The sequence below is a fragment of the Suillus plorans genome (assembly GCF_016647745.1).
Source record: "Suillus plorans strain S12 chromosome Unknown HD556scaffold_55, whole genome shotgun sequence".
Classification (NCBI taxonomy): Eukaryota; Fungi; Basidiomycota; class Agaricomycetes; order Boletales; family Suillaceae; genus Suillus; species Suillus plorans.
In genome coordinates, this window is record NW_024537439.1 from 206,810 (window position 1) to 222,143 (window position 15,334).

At 48.5% G+C, this 15,334-nt stretch overlaps 8 protein-coding genes across 8 annotated transcripts; 5 read left to right on the forward strand and 3 right to left on the reverse strand.

Moving 5' to 3' along the window:
- HD556DRAFT_1395539 (uncharacterized protein) lies at window positions 1-1,342 on the forward strand. Its single transcript, XM_041303670.1, has 3 exons — window positions 1-35; window positions 88-788; window positions 848-1,342. Exons 1-3 carry the CDS (start codon window positions 17-19, stop codon window positions 1,295-1,297), a joined length of 1,170 nt encoding a protein of 389 aa, XP_041156881.1. The 5' UTR covers window positions 1-16; the 3' UTR covers window positions 1,298-1,342.
- On the reverse strand, window positions 1,343-2,838 carry HD556DRAFT_1395543 (uncharacterized protein). Its single transcript, XM_041303671.1, has 3 exons — window positions 1,862-2,838; window positions 1,694-1,807; window positions 1,343-1,640 (listed from the first exon to the last, which is right to left on the reverse strand). The coding sequence occupies exons 1-3, from the start codon at window positions 2,573-2,575 to the stop codon at window positions 1,443-1,445; spliced, it is 1,026 nt and encodes a 341-aa protein (XP_041156882.1). The 5' UTR covers window positions 2,576-2,838; the 3' UTR covers window positions 1,343-1,442.
- Window positions 2,839-2,911: 73 nt separating this feature from the next.
- On the forward strand, window positions 2,912-4,477 carry HD556DRAFT_760723 (uncharacterized protein). The gene is made up of 3 exons (XM_041311536.1): window positions 2,912-3,881; window positions 3,932-4,212; window positions 4,261-4,477. Exons 1-3 carry the CDS (start codon window positions 2,999-3,001, stop codon window positions 4,336-4,338), a joined length of 1,242 nt encoding a protein of 413 aa, XP_041156883.1. The 5' UTR covers window positions 2,912-2,998; the 3' UTR covers window positions 4,339-4,477.
- Window positions 4,478-4,615: 138 nt separating this feature from the next.
- HD556DRAFT_1446655 (GrpE-domain-containing protein) lies at window positions 4,616-5,407 on the reverse strand (the record flags this gene model as incomplete). The annotated part of the gene is made up of 2 exons (XM_041307134.1): window positions 4,616-5,098; window positions 5,147-5,407. 2 exons carry the CDS (start codon window positions 5,405-5,407, stop codon window positions 4,616-4,618), a joined length of 744 nt encoding a protein of 247 aa, XP_041156884.1.
- A 136-nt stretch (window positions 5,408-5,543) lies between these two features.
- On the forward strand, window positions 5,544-9,510 carry HD556DRAFT_1395550 (formate--tetrahydrofolate ligase-domain-containing protein). The gene is made up of 12 exons (XM_041303672.1): window positions 5,544-5,873; window positions 5,929-6,267; window positions 6,313-6,550; window positions 6,608-6,719; window positions 6,774-7,164; window positions 7,218-7,401; window positions 7,452-7,509; window positions 7,560-7,609; window positions 7,656-8,539; window positions 8,591-8,895; window positions 8,948-9,115; window positions 9,172-9,510. Exons 1-12 carry the CDS (start codon window positions 5,719-5,721, stop codon window positions 9,225-9,227), a joined length of 2,940 nt encoding a protein of 979 aa, XP_041156885.1. The 5' UTR covers window positions 5,544-5,718; the 3' UTR covers window positions 9,228-9,510.
- HD556DRAFT_760741 (peptide N-acetyl-beta-D-glucosaminyl asparaginase amidase A-domain-containing protein) lies at window positions 9,330-11,973 on the reverse strand. Its single transcript, XM_041311538.1, has 12 exons — window positions 11,691-11,973; window positions 11,612-11,638; window positions 11,540-11,560; window positions 11,371-11,489; window positions 11,160-11,315; window positions 10,976-11,106; window positions 10,849-10,929; window positions 10,628-10,791; window positions 10,160-10,577; window positions 9,973-10,102; window positions 9,829-9,918; window positions 9,330-9,781 (listed from the first exon to the last, which is right to left on the reverse strand). The coding sequence occupies exons 1-12, from the start codon at window positions 11,822-11,824 to the stop codon at window positions 9,537-9,539; spliced, it is 1,716 nt and encodes a 571-aa protein (XP_041156886.1). The 5' UTR covers window positions 11,825-11,973; the 3' UTR covers window positions 9,330-9,536.
- Window positions 11,974-12,564, forward strand: HD556DRAFT_760740 (uncharacterized protein). The gene has a single exon (XM_041311537.1). The coding sequence runs from the start codon at window positions 12,123-12,125 to the stop codon at window positions 12,504-12,506; it is 384 nt and encodes a 127-aa protein (XP_041156887.1). The 5' UTR covers window positions 11,974-12,122; the 3' UTR covers window positions 12,507-12,564.
- A 1,190-nt stretch (window positions 12,565-13,754) lies between these two features.
- Window positions 13,755-14,709, forward strand: HD556DRAFT_1243214 (uncharacterized protein; the record flags this gene model as incomplete). Its single annotated transcript, XM_041298350.1, has 3 exons — window positions 13,755-14,026; window positions 14,088-14,331; window positions 14,383-14,709. The coding sequence occupies 3 exons, from the start codon at window positions 13,755-13,757 to the stop codon at window positions 14,707-14,709; spliced, it is 843 nt and encodes a 280-aa protein (XP_041156888.1).
- Window positions 14,710-15,334: the final 625 nt, after the last annotated feature.

Genomic DNA, 15,334 nt, shown 5'->3' on the forward strand with positions numbered 1-15,334 from the left:
TGTTTTGAAACAGAACATGACTGACAAGCAGAAAGGTGAGCGGCTCACTGATTCGTGAATTCTGTTTTAAATGATTATGGCTACAAGTCATCGTCGCTTTGACATCTGCGTCCGAGACATGCACAGCTGCACTCTCCGCACTCGCTTCCCGAAATCAGCGCGATAAATCAGAGCCTCAAACCTCCGATCTCGCTGTGATCATAAAAGACCTAGACGCTCTCCTTTCTCTGATATACAACTCCAGCACTAAACTTTCTCTTGCGCTCAAACCATCATCCCCTACATACTCCGCTTCTCTACCCGTGATCGCGGATCTAATGAAATATACGTCTGGCATCGCACATTGCATTCATCTTTTGAATCCTGACTTACATGGGGCGACGCTTATCAAGGAGGTGCAACATGAGGTGACAGCTATTTTGGAGGCTTTGCGTGCAGTCGTGCAGACATTTTTGAACCTCGCTGCGCGTGGCCCGTCGATAGCAAGGAGTGAATCCGCAGGAGAAGAGTATCTTGTCCGGACAGGCACTCTTCACGATCTCATAACTCAAGCACGTGGAACTAACGGAATACCAAAGGATACAATTTCTGCTATCTGTCGAAGATGGAAGCAGGACCGAGGGGCTCTCGAAGACAGTCTTCGGGAACTGTCTGAAATGATAGATGGAGCAGAAGGGAGTGACAGCGATGATGTCGATGGCGATGATATCCACGACGGTTGGGACGAGCTCGGTTTGGGTGATACAGGAGAGAAGATGGACAAGGACGAGTTGGCGCGCACAAAAAATGTACAGTACTTGTCTCTGCTACTTTCAAGACAGCTCTCTTTAAACGCGCCATTTGTCAGGTTCACTCCGTGCTGAGGCTAACCACACTACTGCACAAACGTATATTCCTGGATCTGCTTTCGTCTGCACCGACCCCACCACCTCCGAGCTTTGCTCTAGATGCTCTGCTTTTGCAGTCCCACGCACTCCTTGCTGCGTCCGACGAATTGGTCTCCTCGTTATATATTCCTCAGAACCCCGCCACAATCAGGAAGGAATCGTTAGCCCTGCTCGATATAATTAATGGACTCCAGTTACAGCTACGAATATTCTTCCCCGATACGTCCTCTCTAGAACAACAGCTCTCTGGGCTCAGCATCGAGGGAGATAAGTCAGCGTCGACACCCAACAAACCCACAGCAGACAAAAGGTGGTTTGATCTTTGTTTCGACCAGGTAACAAAGATATCTGCCAACCTCGTGTCTCCTATGTACAAGTCACCCCTAGGGGTCAGCCAGAAACAGAGATGAATGACGCTCCAGAAGTGTTCGTTGTGCAAGTAATAGAATATAGGAAGTTTGTAATATTGCAGGGATGTATACACAAGTCTAGTATTGCATGTCCGAAAGCAAGATGAGTACAAGTCAAACAAAACAAGAAATGAAAGCCATCAACTTAAGCCTCGCCCTCCTCTTTTGTAGCACTCTGGCTCCGCTCCCTGTCATGCCGTAGACGCGCTCTCTCCTTATCGTACTCCTCTCGGAACTTAGCAGCAAGGAAGTTCGGGTGCAAAGCCATGCAATTGTTGGCTCTAAGCTTCTGTTCAAAACCAGCGATCTTGTCTGCTTGTGACTGTAGATCAAAATGATGTTTCTGCGCTCGAATCAGAAATAAGAATCCCGTGCGAATAAGAAAAAGAAACAGACAGCTTCTTCCGCGCGCTTAGCCTTTGCTTCATCACGCATCTTGTTCAGTTCTTTCCGTCGTTCCTCCTCCTTCTCTCTCCTGTTGAGTCCAGAACGAGGAGTACTACCACCAGCCTGCAGAGTAGACAGACATTTAAACATGCAAAAATATCGTCAAAACCGCCTCACCCCTTTAAAGAGCTCAGCATACACGCTTTTATCTCGCAGGTCAAAGTCTGCTGCCCCCATGAGACCTGCAGCCTTACGTTGCGGATGAGGAGCGCCGATTTTTGTCACATCGTCAGTTGAAGGTGGTGGCTTGGAGGGGGCAGCGGCGGATTGGGACTGAGTGGAAGTTGCAGCTGAGGTAGAGGGTTTGTTCTTCTTGATTGTTGGGAGTTTGCGCTTCTTCAGTTCTGGTGGCGGCAAGGCGGCCTGATCAGGTGTGGCAGAAGGATCGACCACCAATGGTGGATGGATGGAAGACTCGTCATCCGCAAAGAGATCAGAGACTTGACTGTGGGCTGTGACGCTAGTAGACACAGAAAGGGTGTCAGAGGGAGGGATTTTGCGTTCGTCCTTGATCATGATCTCCTTCTCTTTCTCCTTTTCTTTTCCAGCCTTCGGCTTGCCACCCTTTCCTAACACCAATTTAACCCTTGGAGGTTTGCTCTTCACGGACGAAGATGCCTTTGGTTTTCCACCACGCTTTGGTGCGGCTTCAGGTTCGAACCCCTCGTCTTCGACATCTGGGAAAGATTCATCAAGGAAATCCTCGTCTTCGATATCTGGGAAAGGTTTGTCAAGGAAATCCTCATCCATGAGATCTTCAATGTCGACTTCGGCATCTTCTGCGTCAGAGAACACCATTTGTTTCTTCGCTCCTGTCACAGAGCCTGACATCTTCAAACGCTTCGCACTCGCATCCACCTTACTCTTCTTTCGAGCTTGACCGGGGGCGACTGGAGCGGTGCCAGAGGCGGCGTGCTCAATGTGAGCGTCAGCAGCATCATCATCAAATTCTTCCTCATCAGAATCGACGAGGCGTCTCTTTGATTTTCGTTTGCTGAGCGAAGGCTGATTTTGATGAGCTTCCTGTGCATTAATACACGGAAATTGTTCACCTTTGAGTCTGCTGAATCCCTGATGGCGACTCGGGACATCAGAGCTCGAAGTGGCTGTGCTCATAACCAAGTTTGGATTTGTTTGAAGCTTTTGGACAACAAGTGCAAACGAACGCGTGAATTCGTTGAGCATTAATACTAGTAGGCTTGGAGAGGAGAGCTTGCAACAATTCAACGAAAACTCATTGGTAGCTCGCGTTCAATGCGTTTATCTGGTTTGCTATGGCGAAATATTCATGCGAGAGGAGTACCCTCGCGATACCTCGCTAACATGGCTGTCCAACGACCGTGTCATGTCACCGTGCTAGGTGAACAGTACCTCACCGACCATATGACAAACATATCTCCAACAATCGTGTCCAAGCTCCCACTAAGGCTACACACGCAACCCTCACATCCCCTCAGCACACTCCGAGGGCTTATAGAATCACACTTCCCCTCCTACACTCACCTCTCCTCACTCTCTCCCCTCGTCACTCCATACCAAAACTTTGATCTGCTATCTTTCCCAAAAGACCACCCTGGTCGGTCCGTGACAGACAGCTACTATGTCAACAAGGACCTCATGTTGCGCACTCACACCTCTGCTCACGAAGTAGAGGTGTTTGGACGAGGAGAGACAAAGTGGTTACTTACTGCAGATGTGTACCGGCGCGACGAGATAGACGGATCACACTACCCTGTATTTCACCAGACAGAGGGTGCACGTATCGTTTCAGCAAACTCAACGGGCATGAAGGAGATCGAGGAGGACAACGAACGTCTCGCAGCCCACTTGGAACAATCCAGTATAGAAATTGAAGATGTCCCCCATCTATCATCGACGAATCCTTGTCAACCAGCTCATGATCCAAAACATACGGAATTAATCGCGAAAAACTTGAAATTGTCCTTGAATAGCCTTATGCTACATTTGTTTGCTGGACGCGTCGGTGCTACTGCTCAAAACCCACTTAAAGTGCGGTGGATCGAAGCTACTTTTCCGTGGACGACGCCAAGTTTTGAGGTCGAGGTCTTCTTCCGTGGTAAATGGCTGGAAATTCTCGGTTGTGGAGTCATTTATCAGCCAACACTCGATAACGCGAGTACGTTGATGAATTGACATACATTAATTTGACGAATAACGCCTAATTAGATGTTTCAAACAAGCTGGGATGGGCATTCGGCCTTGGACTCGAACGGATAGCAATGGTTTTATATTCTATCCCCGACATTCGTTTGTTCTGGTCACAGGACCCCCGTTTCCTATCGCAGTTTAAACAAGGCGAAATCACCACGTTCAAACCGTACTCGAAGTACCCGGCATGCTTCAAGGACGTGAGCTTTTGGCTCCCTGAAGGCCAGGCGCTTCATGAAAACGATTTTTGTGACCTTGTCCGAGACGTCGCTGGAGATGTGGTGGAGGACGTCAAAATGGCGAGTCTTACTCTGAACCGAGTGTGGCCTGACCTGACCTCCGAGTAGATCGACGATTTTATTCACCCAAAAACTAACCGGAAGAGTCTTTGTTACAGGATCAATTATCGTTCAATGGATAGGTAAGCCCCTGTCTTTCATGAAAGCTTCTTTCTAACATTTGAGTAGATCACTTTCAAACGACGAGGCCAACTCTCTTAATGCACAGGTCGTTTCCTGTCTACGGGATCGGTTCAGAGTTGAGATTCGGTGAATTAAATGTGCTAAAATAATGTCTATCGTCTACCCGCGCCGCCGCTCATAGAGGCTCTAGAGTACTTACTAGTGTGACTAATAGTTCTCCCAATACCTGCACTACATACCCATCACCGACCTAAACCCCGCTCCATAGCAATGATGTAGGTCATGGTGTATCTTGTACGACACCGACTTGCGCCGCCCGCAGTAACCGATCCTTAATCATGTACCCGGTTTTCTGGCACTCCAATATAGTCCCAGGTTCCTTTCCGGGTATTGGGGCTTGATACATTGCTTCGTGTTGATTAGGATCAAACATGTCACCGGTAGGGTCAAATGGTTTGACGTGATACTTGAATAGTGTGGAGAGGAGGAGGCGATGGGTCATGTCGACGCCTTGATGCAACTCCTTCAGGTAGGTTTGGATAGATTTGGAGTTGGATGCTGAATCGGATGAGTCTGGGGATGGAGAGTCTGCTTGGGCAAAGGCATCCTCTGGTACGGACTTGAGGGCGAGTGCGAGAACATCTACGGTCTCAAGCAGGTCACCAGCAAAGCGGGTGATAGCGAAATCACGTTGCTGCTCTTTTTCACGAGCAGCGTTGCGTTGCAAGTTCAAAAAGTCTGCTTGCAGGTACTGTAACCGACTCTGGGGAACAATCAAAAACGCATGCAATGTTCGAAGGGGAATACTAACTTTTAGGTCCGCGGTTTCAGCTTCTTTTGCTTTGATGGTTTTGAGCAACTCAGTCTCCGGCGTGATTTCTGTCTTGTCGGTTTCTACCTCCTTCTCTGCGTCCACCTCCGCTGCAGGAGCCTTGTCATCAGAGTACTGTCGTATGCTTACTATTCGCCGACCGTGAGATGCCAACGCATCTCGTGAGGAGCGGCCGATAGTTCTGGACGACAGTGAAGCCGTAGAAGAACGAAAGGCCTGTCGGACGTATGCAGCGTTCATGGTATAAATGATAGAAGAGAGTTACAAAGGTGTGACCTTATGAACGGAGCCAAACGCGTCCAAAATTTTCGGAAAGGGAAGGTCGTGGGAATGTATTACATATTCGCTTGATGAACTCGATTTCTTCAGAGATCACTAGAAATATTGACGAGTCACGATATTAAAAAAATTCTGTTGTGCTTCTGCTTTTCCCGTGTTTCTATCTTTTTTCCGATTTCACTATCTATCTTTTAAAAGTTCTTGTGTTGTGTGTAATTTTCGTTCGTTCGTGGGTGTGCTTGTAGATAATTAACCAAAAGAGGCAACTTCATATGGCATTTATTAAGATGCCTCCAAGTTGCCCAGCCTTTCGACCTTTCCATTTATCTTCCATATCTACCTCTTATTCGGTTCGAAATCGTTCAAAACCGATCCTTGTTTCTACCATCATGACTGCTCAGATCATCGATGGCACTATCATAGCAAAGTAAGTGATCTGTGATCATCACCCAACCCGTACCAATAAAATCACGTGCATCTAGGTCTATTCGCAATGATGTCGCACAGAAAATCAAGGCGTTCCAAGCTCAATACCCTCGGTTCCAACCCCAGCTTGTAGTCGTGCAAGCTGGCGAACGTCCTGATTCGAGCACATACATTCGCATGAAAGCTAAAGCTGCAGAGGAAGTCGGCATTAAGTTTAATCACGTCAACGTCCCAGAAGCAGCTACGGCCGACGAGATCATCCAGGTCGTCAAGAAGCTTTCGGATGATGAAACTATTAGTGGCGTCCTTGTTCAGCTGCCTCTTGGACCTCATGTTGATGCAGACGGCACCCGCGCTGTCACTGAGGCGGTTTGTCCCGAGAAAGATGTTGACGGGTAAGTTGTTTTCATGTGAGAAATCGCTTGATCTGAGAGAACTAGTTTCCATGCATACAATATAGGTCACTTGTCTTCGCGTGCTGCTTCCCCGTTGTTCGTTCCTTGTACACCAGCAGCTGTTATTCGTCTGCTGGAGAGTACTGGCGTATCTATCGCTGGGTCAACTGCAGTCGTGCTGGGTCGTAGCGACATTGTTGGCAACCCCGTGGCTGCACTCCTGAGAAGCCGTGATGCAACTGTCACCCAATGCCACAGTCGCACCAAGAACATTGAACAGATCGTCAGTTGCATCTCACGTGATTATCAGATAATGCAACTTTCTCACATTCACTTACAGGTCAGACAAGCTGATATCGTGGTAGCTGCTATCGGCCAGTCAGCATTTGTCAAAGGTTCGTGGGTGAAACCTGGCGCAGTCGTTATCGATGTTGGCATCAACTTCGTCCCGGGTAAGTTTTTGGTCTCGGCATACGATCCGGGTTATTTATATGAACAATCTCTAGACGCGACCAAGAAATCAGGTCAACGCCTGGTCGGAGATGTGGATGAAGACGCGTTTGCTGTGGCATCGCACATCACCCCTGTTCCGGGAGGTGTTGGTCCCATGACTGTCGCTTTGCTAATGGAGAATGTATACAGCTCTGCTGTTCGTCTCTGGCAAAAGGCTCGAGAGCGTAAGATCAAACCCTTGGCACTTGACATCAAGGAGAAAGTTCCCAGCGACATCGAGATTGCTATGGCTCAAACCCCAAAGCCCGTCACTCAGCTCGCAAAAGAGATGGGACTCCTACCCGACGAACTTGAGAGCTATGGCAAGTTCAAGGCCAAGGTCGAGCTCAGTGTGTTGGATCGCTTGGCACACCGAAAAGATGGGAAATACATTGTCATTGCTGGGTAGGAATTACCTGGAACACGTTTTGCTATTTGAAGTTGACTTATTTTTAAAGTATCACACCCACTCCTCTGGGTGAGGGCAAGTCTACGACTACCATTGGTCTTGCTCAGGCATTGGGGGCGCATCTTGGACGTCCGGCATTCGCCTGTGTGCGCCAACCTTCTCAAGGACCGACATTCGGTATCAAAGGTGGAGCTGCTGGTGGAGGTTACAGTCAAGTAATTCCTATGGATGAGGTAGGCTTTCTTTCTTTGGATCCCTTCTCGCCCTGATGTTCTTTGTTTAGTTCAACCTTCATTTGACTGGTGACATACACGCTGTCACGGCTGCCAATAACTTACTGGGTAAGTTTACTGAATTTGTTCTGACCTTCGATCCCTGACTTCGAGTGCAGCTGCTGCTCTCGACGCTCGTATCTTCCACGAAGCGACTCAGAGTGATAAGGTCTGTTGACGTCGAAAAACCCGTTATACGAGCTCACTTTCTGCAGGGTCTCTTCAGTCGTCTTGTGCCCTCCAAGAAGGGCAAGCGTGAGTTCGCACCCCTGATGCTCAAGCGCTTGAAGAAGCTCGGTATCGACAAAACCAACCCGAGCGACTTGACACCCGAGGAAATTAACCTCTTTGCTCGCCTTGACATCGACGCCGAGACGATCACTTGGAACCGTGTTCTCGATACTAATGACCGTTTCTTGCGCAAAGTCACACTCGGCCGTAACCCTACTGAGAAAGGCCACGAGCGCGAGGCTGGGTTTGACATCGCTGTGGCTAGTGAATGTATGGCCGTGCTGGCGTTGACCACTGATCTCGTTGATATGCGCGAGAGGCTGGGCAACATGGTCGTCGCAACAAGCAAGCGCGGAGAGGCTATCACTGCTGATGACATTGGTGTTGGAGGTGCACTTGCTGTTCTCATGAAGGACACGGTCAAGCCTAACTTGATGCAAACGCTCGAGGGTACCCCTGTTTTCGTCCATGCCGGCCCTTTCGCTAACATCGCCCACGGAAACTCCTCTATCCTCGCTGATCGTATCGCTCTCAAGCTTGCAGGAACTGAGGAGGGCGACTCTTCCGACCGCGTTGGCTATGTGCTGACTGAGGGTGGTTTCGGAGCTGACATGGGCATGGAGAAGTTCTGCAATATCAAGTGTCGTGTTAGTGGCCTGAAGCCTGATGCTACCGTCATCGTTGCCACTACTCGTGCACTCAAGATGCACGGTGGTGGACCTGAGGTGACACCTGGCAAGCCTTTGGCTGATACCTACACCAAGGAGGATCTTGTCACCCTCAAGGAAGGTTGCCAGAATCTCGCTAGGCACATCGAGAACTCCAAGAAGTTCGGTGTCAAGGTTATCATTGCTATCAACCAATTTTCGTTTGTGTTGCTTCCATTTTCCCGCCTGAATGTTGGCTGACTTTCACGTAGTTCGGATACCCCTGCCGAACTTGAGCTCATCCGTCAGGAAGCTCTCGCTGCTGGTGCCGATGCCGCGGTAGTGAGCAACCACTGGGCAGAAGGTGGTGCTGGTGCACGTGCCCTTGCCGAGGCAGTCATTGCAACTTGCGAAGGAGAATCCGGCTTCAGATTCCTCTACGACCTCAACCTCCCCATCGCTCAAAAGATCGAGATAATCTGCAAGGAAATATACCGTGCGGCTGGCATCGAGCTTAGCGAGCATGCCAGCAAGCAAATAGAAACTTATACTCGGCAAGGCTACAGCAATCTGCCTAGTAAGTCCTCTCTCCCTATGTCTGTGAAGTTATATTTATGCCGTTCATTCAGTTTGTATGGCAAAGACCCAATATTCATTCTCTCATGATCCGTCACTTAAAAATGCTCCTTCTGGCTTCACCGTTCCCATTCGCGAAGTGCGCCTATCTGCTGGAGCTGGTTTCCTATACCCTATTCTCGGAGACATGCAGACCATGCCGGGACTTGGCACACGGCCAGGTAAGTAATATCATGTGCTTTATCCAAAATTTATCTCACGAGAAATTGCCGCGCAGGATTCTGGGAAGTCGGACTTGACCCACAAACTGGGCGCGTCGTCGGATTGTTCTAGACGCTTTGCTCTCTCGCGCTTTCAACCATCGCGACAACGTATATAGTGGTCATCGTCTCGAATCTTCATCAGATTTCGCAGCTTCCACGTTGGAAGCCCCGTCTCAACACGGAGCTGTTTGCTGTTCAACACGTGCATATGTGGCCGTTGAGGTGTTGTGGACTTGGGTTATTTAAGACGGTGGAGGGTGCTAGCACGCCCAAATAGTTGCTCTTCAGGGCGGTCTTGTCGGGCGTTAGATGTATCATGCATTAAATAAATAGCTTCTCGCATCTATTCACGATGTTATCGCTATATCTAATCTACGAGTTATGCACACACTCTTCCACCTGGAAGTCTTGCACCGGGAATGAACTGTGCATTGGAAGCCAAAGGGAACGTGGGTAGGGGAGTGGTTGCAAGGCTGCCGCTCTGCTCGTCATAGGTGATCACATCATATGCAGCGTTTACATCCCTATCGTATGTGTTGCCCCTGGTGTCGATGTACGAAAAGGTATTATTGCTGGTCCCGTTCGCAGTAACAAGTCCCGTAGTCAACAAGGTGAGGTAACCCGCTGGAATACAGTTGAGTACGTGTTCCCTGCAGAAAAAGATATCGTACCTGTCTGCTGGCGCTCACTAATGTCGGATCCCAATATGAAAGGCGCAGGGACAAGCTGACGGTTATACGAGTGATCGAACGTGGTATAATCTGAAGCGAAAGTTGGTCAGTCATGCAATGCAAATTAAACTGAGCGAAACTTGCATGATGTCACGGTATCATTATCAACCAGGGCTGAGAAGTTGATGTACAGGGGATAGTCGAAGTTGTCGGTAAGAACTGAGACTCCGTTGTGAGTTGAAATGATTGAGCCGGAGGATATCTGTGCGACGTTCTGCGATGAATGTGTTGAGTGATGAGCAAATTGTTAGGGACAATGATGGATCTCAACCTGGGTATTGGCGTCATCGAGATAATATTGCGTATTTGTAAAGTCCATGCTCTGTTGGAAAACGACATTGTTTGTCGTCCCACTACCGCTGACAATGGTTGCCTCAATTTTGAGGGAGCGCTGAGCTTTGACCGTGATATTGACATCTGCGCCGCCGATGCTTGCTGTTGTTTCCGTTATTGCATAGGGTTGAGCATCATACGCCGTGATGCTGCCCGTGGTTTGTTTGCCTGACGGGTCCGTGACAACCTGCAAGAGTCCAGAAACATACCAGTTCTGGTTAAGAGTGTGGTTTGTTTCAGCGGAGGCGACGTCCAAAGTCACATTATGGGGGAGGCCGTCGGCGAACACCGGTGCAAATGGTGTGAGATCAAGGAAGTAAGTAGGAAGATCAATTGCACCATATGATGTGATGGGCCTGTGAATCATATGGTTGAAAGAAAAAACTGAGAAAGTACAAGATCATACCTCCAAACTGCGGGATTTATGCCGCCTGTGAAAATGACAGCATATGGAAAGGCTACACCAGCAACTTGACCATCCACGAGGAGACGAACCTCGCGGAAAGGGCCTCCGCCGTATGTTGTGCCGGGCGGAAGATATCCGAGATATTCATCGGCTGTGTTGTAGTACTTGAGAGAAGAATCAATCTGTGATTCGGTTTCCTTATATGCAACAAACTCTCTCACCCAGAATTCCTCGTCTCCATTGCCGGATGCATAGAGCTCGGCATAGATTTCAACAGTGTTTTGCGGGAGCGTCACGTTGAGCTAAAAGGGTTTACTTAACACTCACAATGCAAAAGGGAAAGCGTACAGAAAATGCTGGTGGGACCGAAGCCTCGTCGCTAGTGTTGTTTAGCATCGTCGATATCGGCACAATCATGTTGGATTGTCCAGCAGTAGGGTATTCTCCGGACGATGCATAGAAAGTTGCATAAAGTGTAGCTGATGCGTAAGTTAGTACAACATCATCTGGAACGAACCGAAAATACACATACTCGCGTACTGCCCGGTATCAGTAGACGTGACAATGTTGTCAAGCTCGAGAATGAAAGTTCCAGGCTTGTCGAACAAGGGAATGTAGCGAGTAACATCTTTCGTGTAAGTCCAGATGATACCGTCTGTAGTCGGCTCCGGAGTTGAGGTGCGCCAAACTACGACGTTCAATATCAGTCCTCGTCACGCAATGCATGGCCATGAAAAACATACTTTCCGTGTTTTGGAACGTGAAAATTCCAAGGCGGTCATACTGAGTCCCGTTTGATGTCACTGTAAAGTTGAGTGTTACTGCTGCCCAGGAACCGACTGCCCCACAATCGGTCGGCGGACTGTACGGAGTCAGATGAGATTCGACGTGAAAAAACACAAGCAGACCCACCTGTACTCGACGATCTCTGGACTGAAATGGAAGGTCAGCTCAACTTAAAATTTTCACTACTCGTATACTAACTCTCCGTATGAGTTCCCAAATGTACGCCTAGGAAGTAATAGTTGTTAGAGTTCGAAATGCTTCAAAATGGTTTTCTCACTCCAGAATCAACATCGTGCATTGTTGCCCGCTGTTCGGAACTGGAGGCGGTTCAGCGACTTGGAAATCGACAAGCACCTGAGCACTGGAGAGTGAGGCAAGCAATCCACCTGCCAGTGGTACGAATGCCCTCATCTTCGACAGCGACGATTGCAGCTAGTGTCTACTAGCAGTGGGAAGTGAACACGCTGCGTGGGGACCGAAATCTTGTTACCCAGCAACATTCAAGTTCGTTTCGCAGGACCCATCATGATGATATTCTCGGCAACAGAAAAAAGATTGATATGATGATTCAAATCATAACGAAAGCGACTCGAAGCAGTGGGCTGCATTTGTCTAACCACTGGCGCCACATGCAGGGTGTAGAACGGGGAAATTGAGGCGTGAGTAGCGGGGTAAGCGCCATTAATCCCTGACTCGCCTATCAAAGGATATGATTGACAGTTTACATCTAGGTATACTGCCATTCTTGGCTACAATTCCAGTATTTGTCACACAAGCCAACTTGGAGCCAGTGGAAGACAAACGCAAGAGTATGCTGGTGGACACTGGACAAGGTGAGCAAGGCTATTGCATGACTTTTGATAGTAATGTAAACTGTGAAGTGTGTAATGACAGTGAGCCAAACCGCGCGTGGACTGAGATGGGATGTTTTCATGGGGATACTATATGTGATCCATCTCTGCAGCGAGCAACTTGCCATGTTTACTGGGGTAACCAGCCGGGAGTTGAACAAATAAACGATCCAGCAGATGCTGGTCCGAAAAACAGGAAAGTTAACAACATAGCCTCACTAGATGGGCGAAATGACGCATAACAGCTTGGATGCACACATAGTTTCAAATCAACAGTAGCACGGGTAATGGAGCAGCTAGAGCGGTCAGATTCTCCTCAACGTTGCTTTCGGAAAAGAAAACTGATTAAGCTCCTCATTTAACCGCGAGAGAAGGATCGATTCGTCACTCCACAGAGAAATAACTCGGCGACTCGGAGCAGCTGCGCAATAAGAGAGGAAGCGACAGGACACGCTAAAGTGTTTGTACAGCAAACTTTCAAATCCGCACGAGAATACGTGGTCACGGTGTCGATATGCGCGTCGATACGGATCCTGCAAATGCCTATGCCATCAAATAAAACGGACATAGCGACATGTGCGCAAGAGCTGTATCGAAAGCAAGACTTGCTGTGAAAGAAGAGAGCGGACGGTAAACCTGGAACATGCACCAGTCGAAGATACACTGGATGGTACTCCGTATAGAATAAAACAAGGGATATGCGTGTACTTCATTATGTGGGGCATCAAAATCGAGAACGCGGGAGTGTGTGATCGCGACCTCGTTCACAAATATTTTACCAGGCTGCAATGAAAATCGAGGGCAAAGAGAGAATTGCAATGGTCATGAATCATTCTGAGGCGTAATCATAGTCCGCTCCTATCCTCCACCTGTGAACGTGGCTTGTCACACGTGGGCGGGAGCTGTGTGTTAGCCTTCTTAGGCTTGCGTGTACCAGCAAATTGCCAGCAAACTCACCTGCCAATGGTGGTGACGTGTTCAAGCTCAGAAAGTAATAGACATCGTACGTTCATGATTTTAAGCCAGCTTGCATTGTACCGAGGATTGTGCGAGGACGGCCAACACGGGATTTGTCCATGGTTATGATATTGACGGCAATAGATTGTTTACCGAGTAGCAGAAAGTCAGTCCTCGGAGCCAAGTTGTCTTGCAGCGAATTGGTTACCGAATAGCAGAAAGTCAGTCCTCGGAACCAAGTTGTCTTGCATAGCATCAACTTAAGGGTTGGGAGTACCAAGAGGCCAGCGTACTGCGGTCAGGAGACATTCGGGAACTGTGCATGCCAGCTGCCTGAGGGGGAATCACGGGACGTTCGGAACAGAATGGCGGGATTATGACTCAAGGATGACTAAAGGCAATGCGTGAGAGCGACTTCCAGAAAGGGTAAAGCTTGATGTCGTGGGGTGACGCAGCACATGTTATTTCTGTGACTGAGCGACTCGGAATAATGATTGAAATGGCGGCCTAAACTAGTTCATTTCACAACCACGATGGCCGCCCAAAGCAGCTCCACCTTTGTAAATCCTCCAAACTATACGTTTACCTCTCATCGTCTTCATCGAATTCTACATGCCTCTGACAAGCAACCAATTGTCCTTGTAGCATGTGGTTCCTTCAACCCCATCACATATCACCATCTCCGAATGTTCGAGATGGCAAATGACTTCGTTCGGCAGAACACTAATTTTGAGATTGTTGGCGGATATCTCAGTCCTGTTAGTGAGGAATACGAGAAGCCAGGACTGGTTCGAGCCCATCACCGGTATGTGCGGCCTTTGAGCTGCGTAATCTTATCTTTAAACTCATGTCGATACGCGAGATAGGGTCAATATGTGCACGCTTGCTACAGAGCAAGAGTCTTCAGGACTAATGGTCGACTCGTGGGAGGCATTCCAAAATTATCAACGCACGGCTGTCGTCCTCGACCACTTCAATTACGAGATCAATACGATTCTCGGTGGCGTATTTACCCGTGATGGTGAACATCGTGATGTTCGGATCATGCTTCTTGCTGGATCGGACCTGATAAGCACCATGTCTGAGCCAGGGGTTTGGTCTCATAATGATGTCAGTTACATGCATTGCGCATGTGCTCCAAGCTGATGAGCGGATTCCTAGCTCGATCGCATACTCGGACGCTATGGCACGTTTGTCATTGAACGCACAGGGTCCAGTATGGATCAGGCGACAGACAGTTTGGCGCGCTGGCGGAACAATATCTATCCTATCCCCCAGCTGGTTCAGAACGATGTTTCCTCGACGAAAGTTCGGTTGTTCTTTCGTCGTGGTCTTTCGGTCCGGTATCTCATCCCAGCTGCTGTTATTGACTATATAAAGCAGAACTATCTATACCTAGATGACGGGGCGGGCCCGGAGAAAGAAAAGGGGAAGGACAAGGAGAGTGGAGAAGCTGATCGAGACAGTGGGTCTCAATCACAATTATAACTGGCTTCCAGTTGATACCTCGGATATTCTATTTACCTTGAATGTACATAGAAGAAGAATATGTATTCCCTCAAGCCCGTAACGGAAATTCCACCATCTTGAATACTAGGCAAACCGGTTAGCATCTCATATACATACATGCGTGTACGTTGTGGTCCACATTGGTGATCCTGACATGGCTTTCGGGCGGGGGGTTACAGAAAAAATGTATGGTTCATCTATATATTCCATGCACGATCTACACGTTTTCTTTTACAGTCAGGTGGTCCAATCCACACTATAAATGTAATCGAAAGTAACAAAATGCGCTAGTAGATCCCACACACTAGTAGGCATAAATCGGTGCCGGTCACAATTACCCGGCTTATCTGCAGGATGTTTCAGGTCAAAAAAAAGGGGGGATACTGGATGGCAGATCGGCGATCGCGTAACAACAGAGGGGCCTCGTGAAAAATCACCCATGGCCAGCTGTCCCGCAGCCCTCAGGCCAAAGGTATCAGACAGGATTTTGTGGGCAGGTGTGTAAGCAGCGAAACCGAAAAAAAACGTATACCCGATTGCAATAACTGACATACACATTTTTTGGGCGGAAGCCTCGGTGGGCTGTAGCCTGTATCCTGATGAA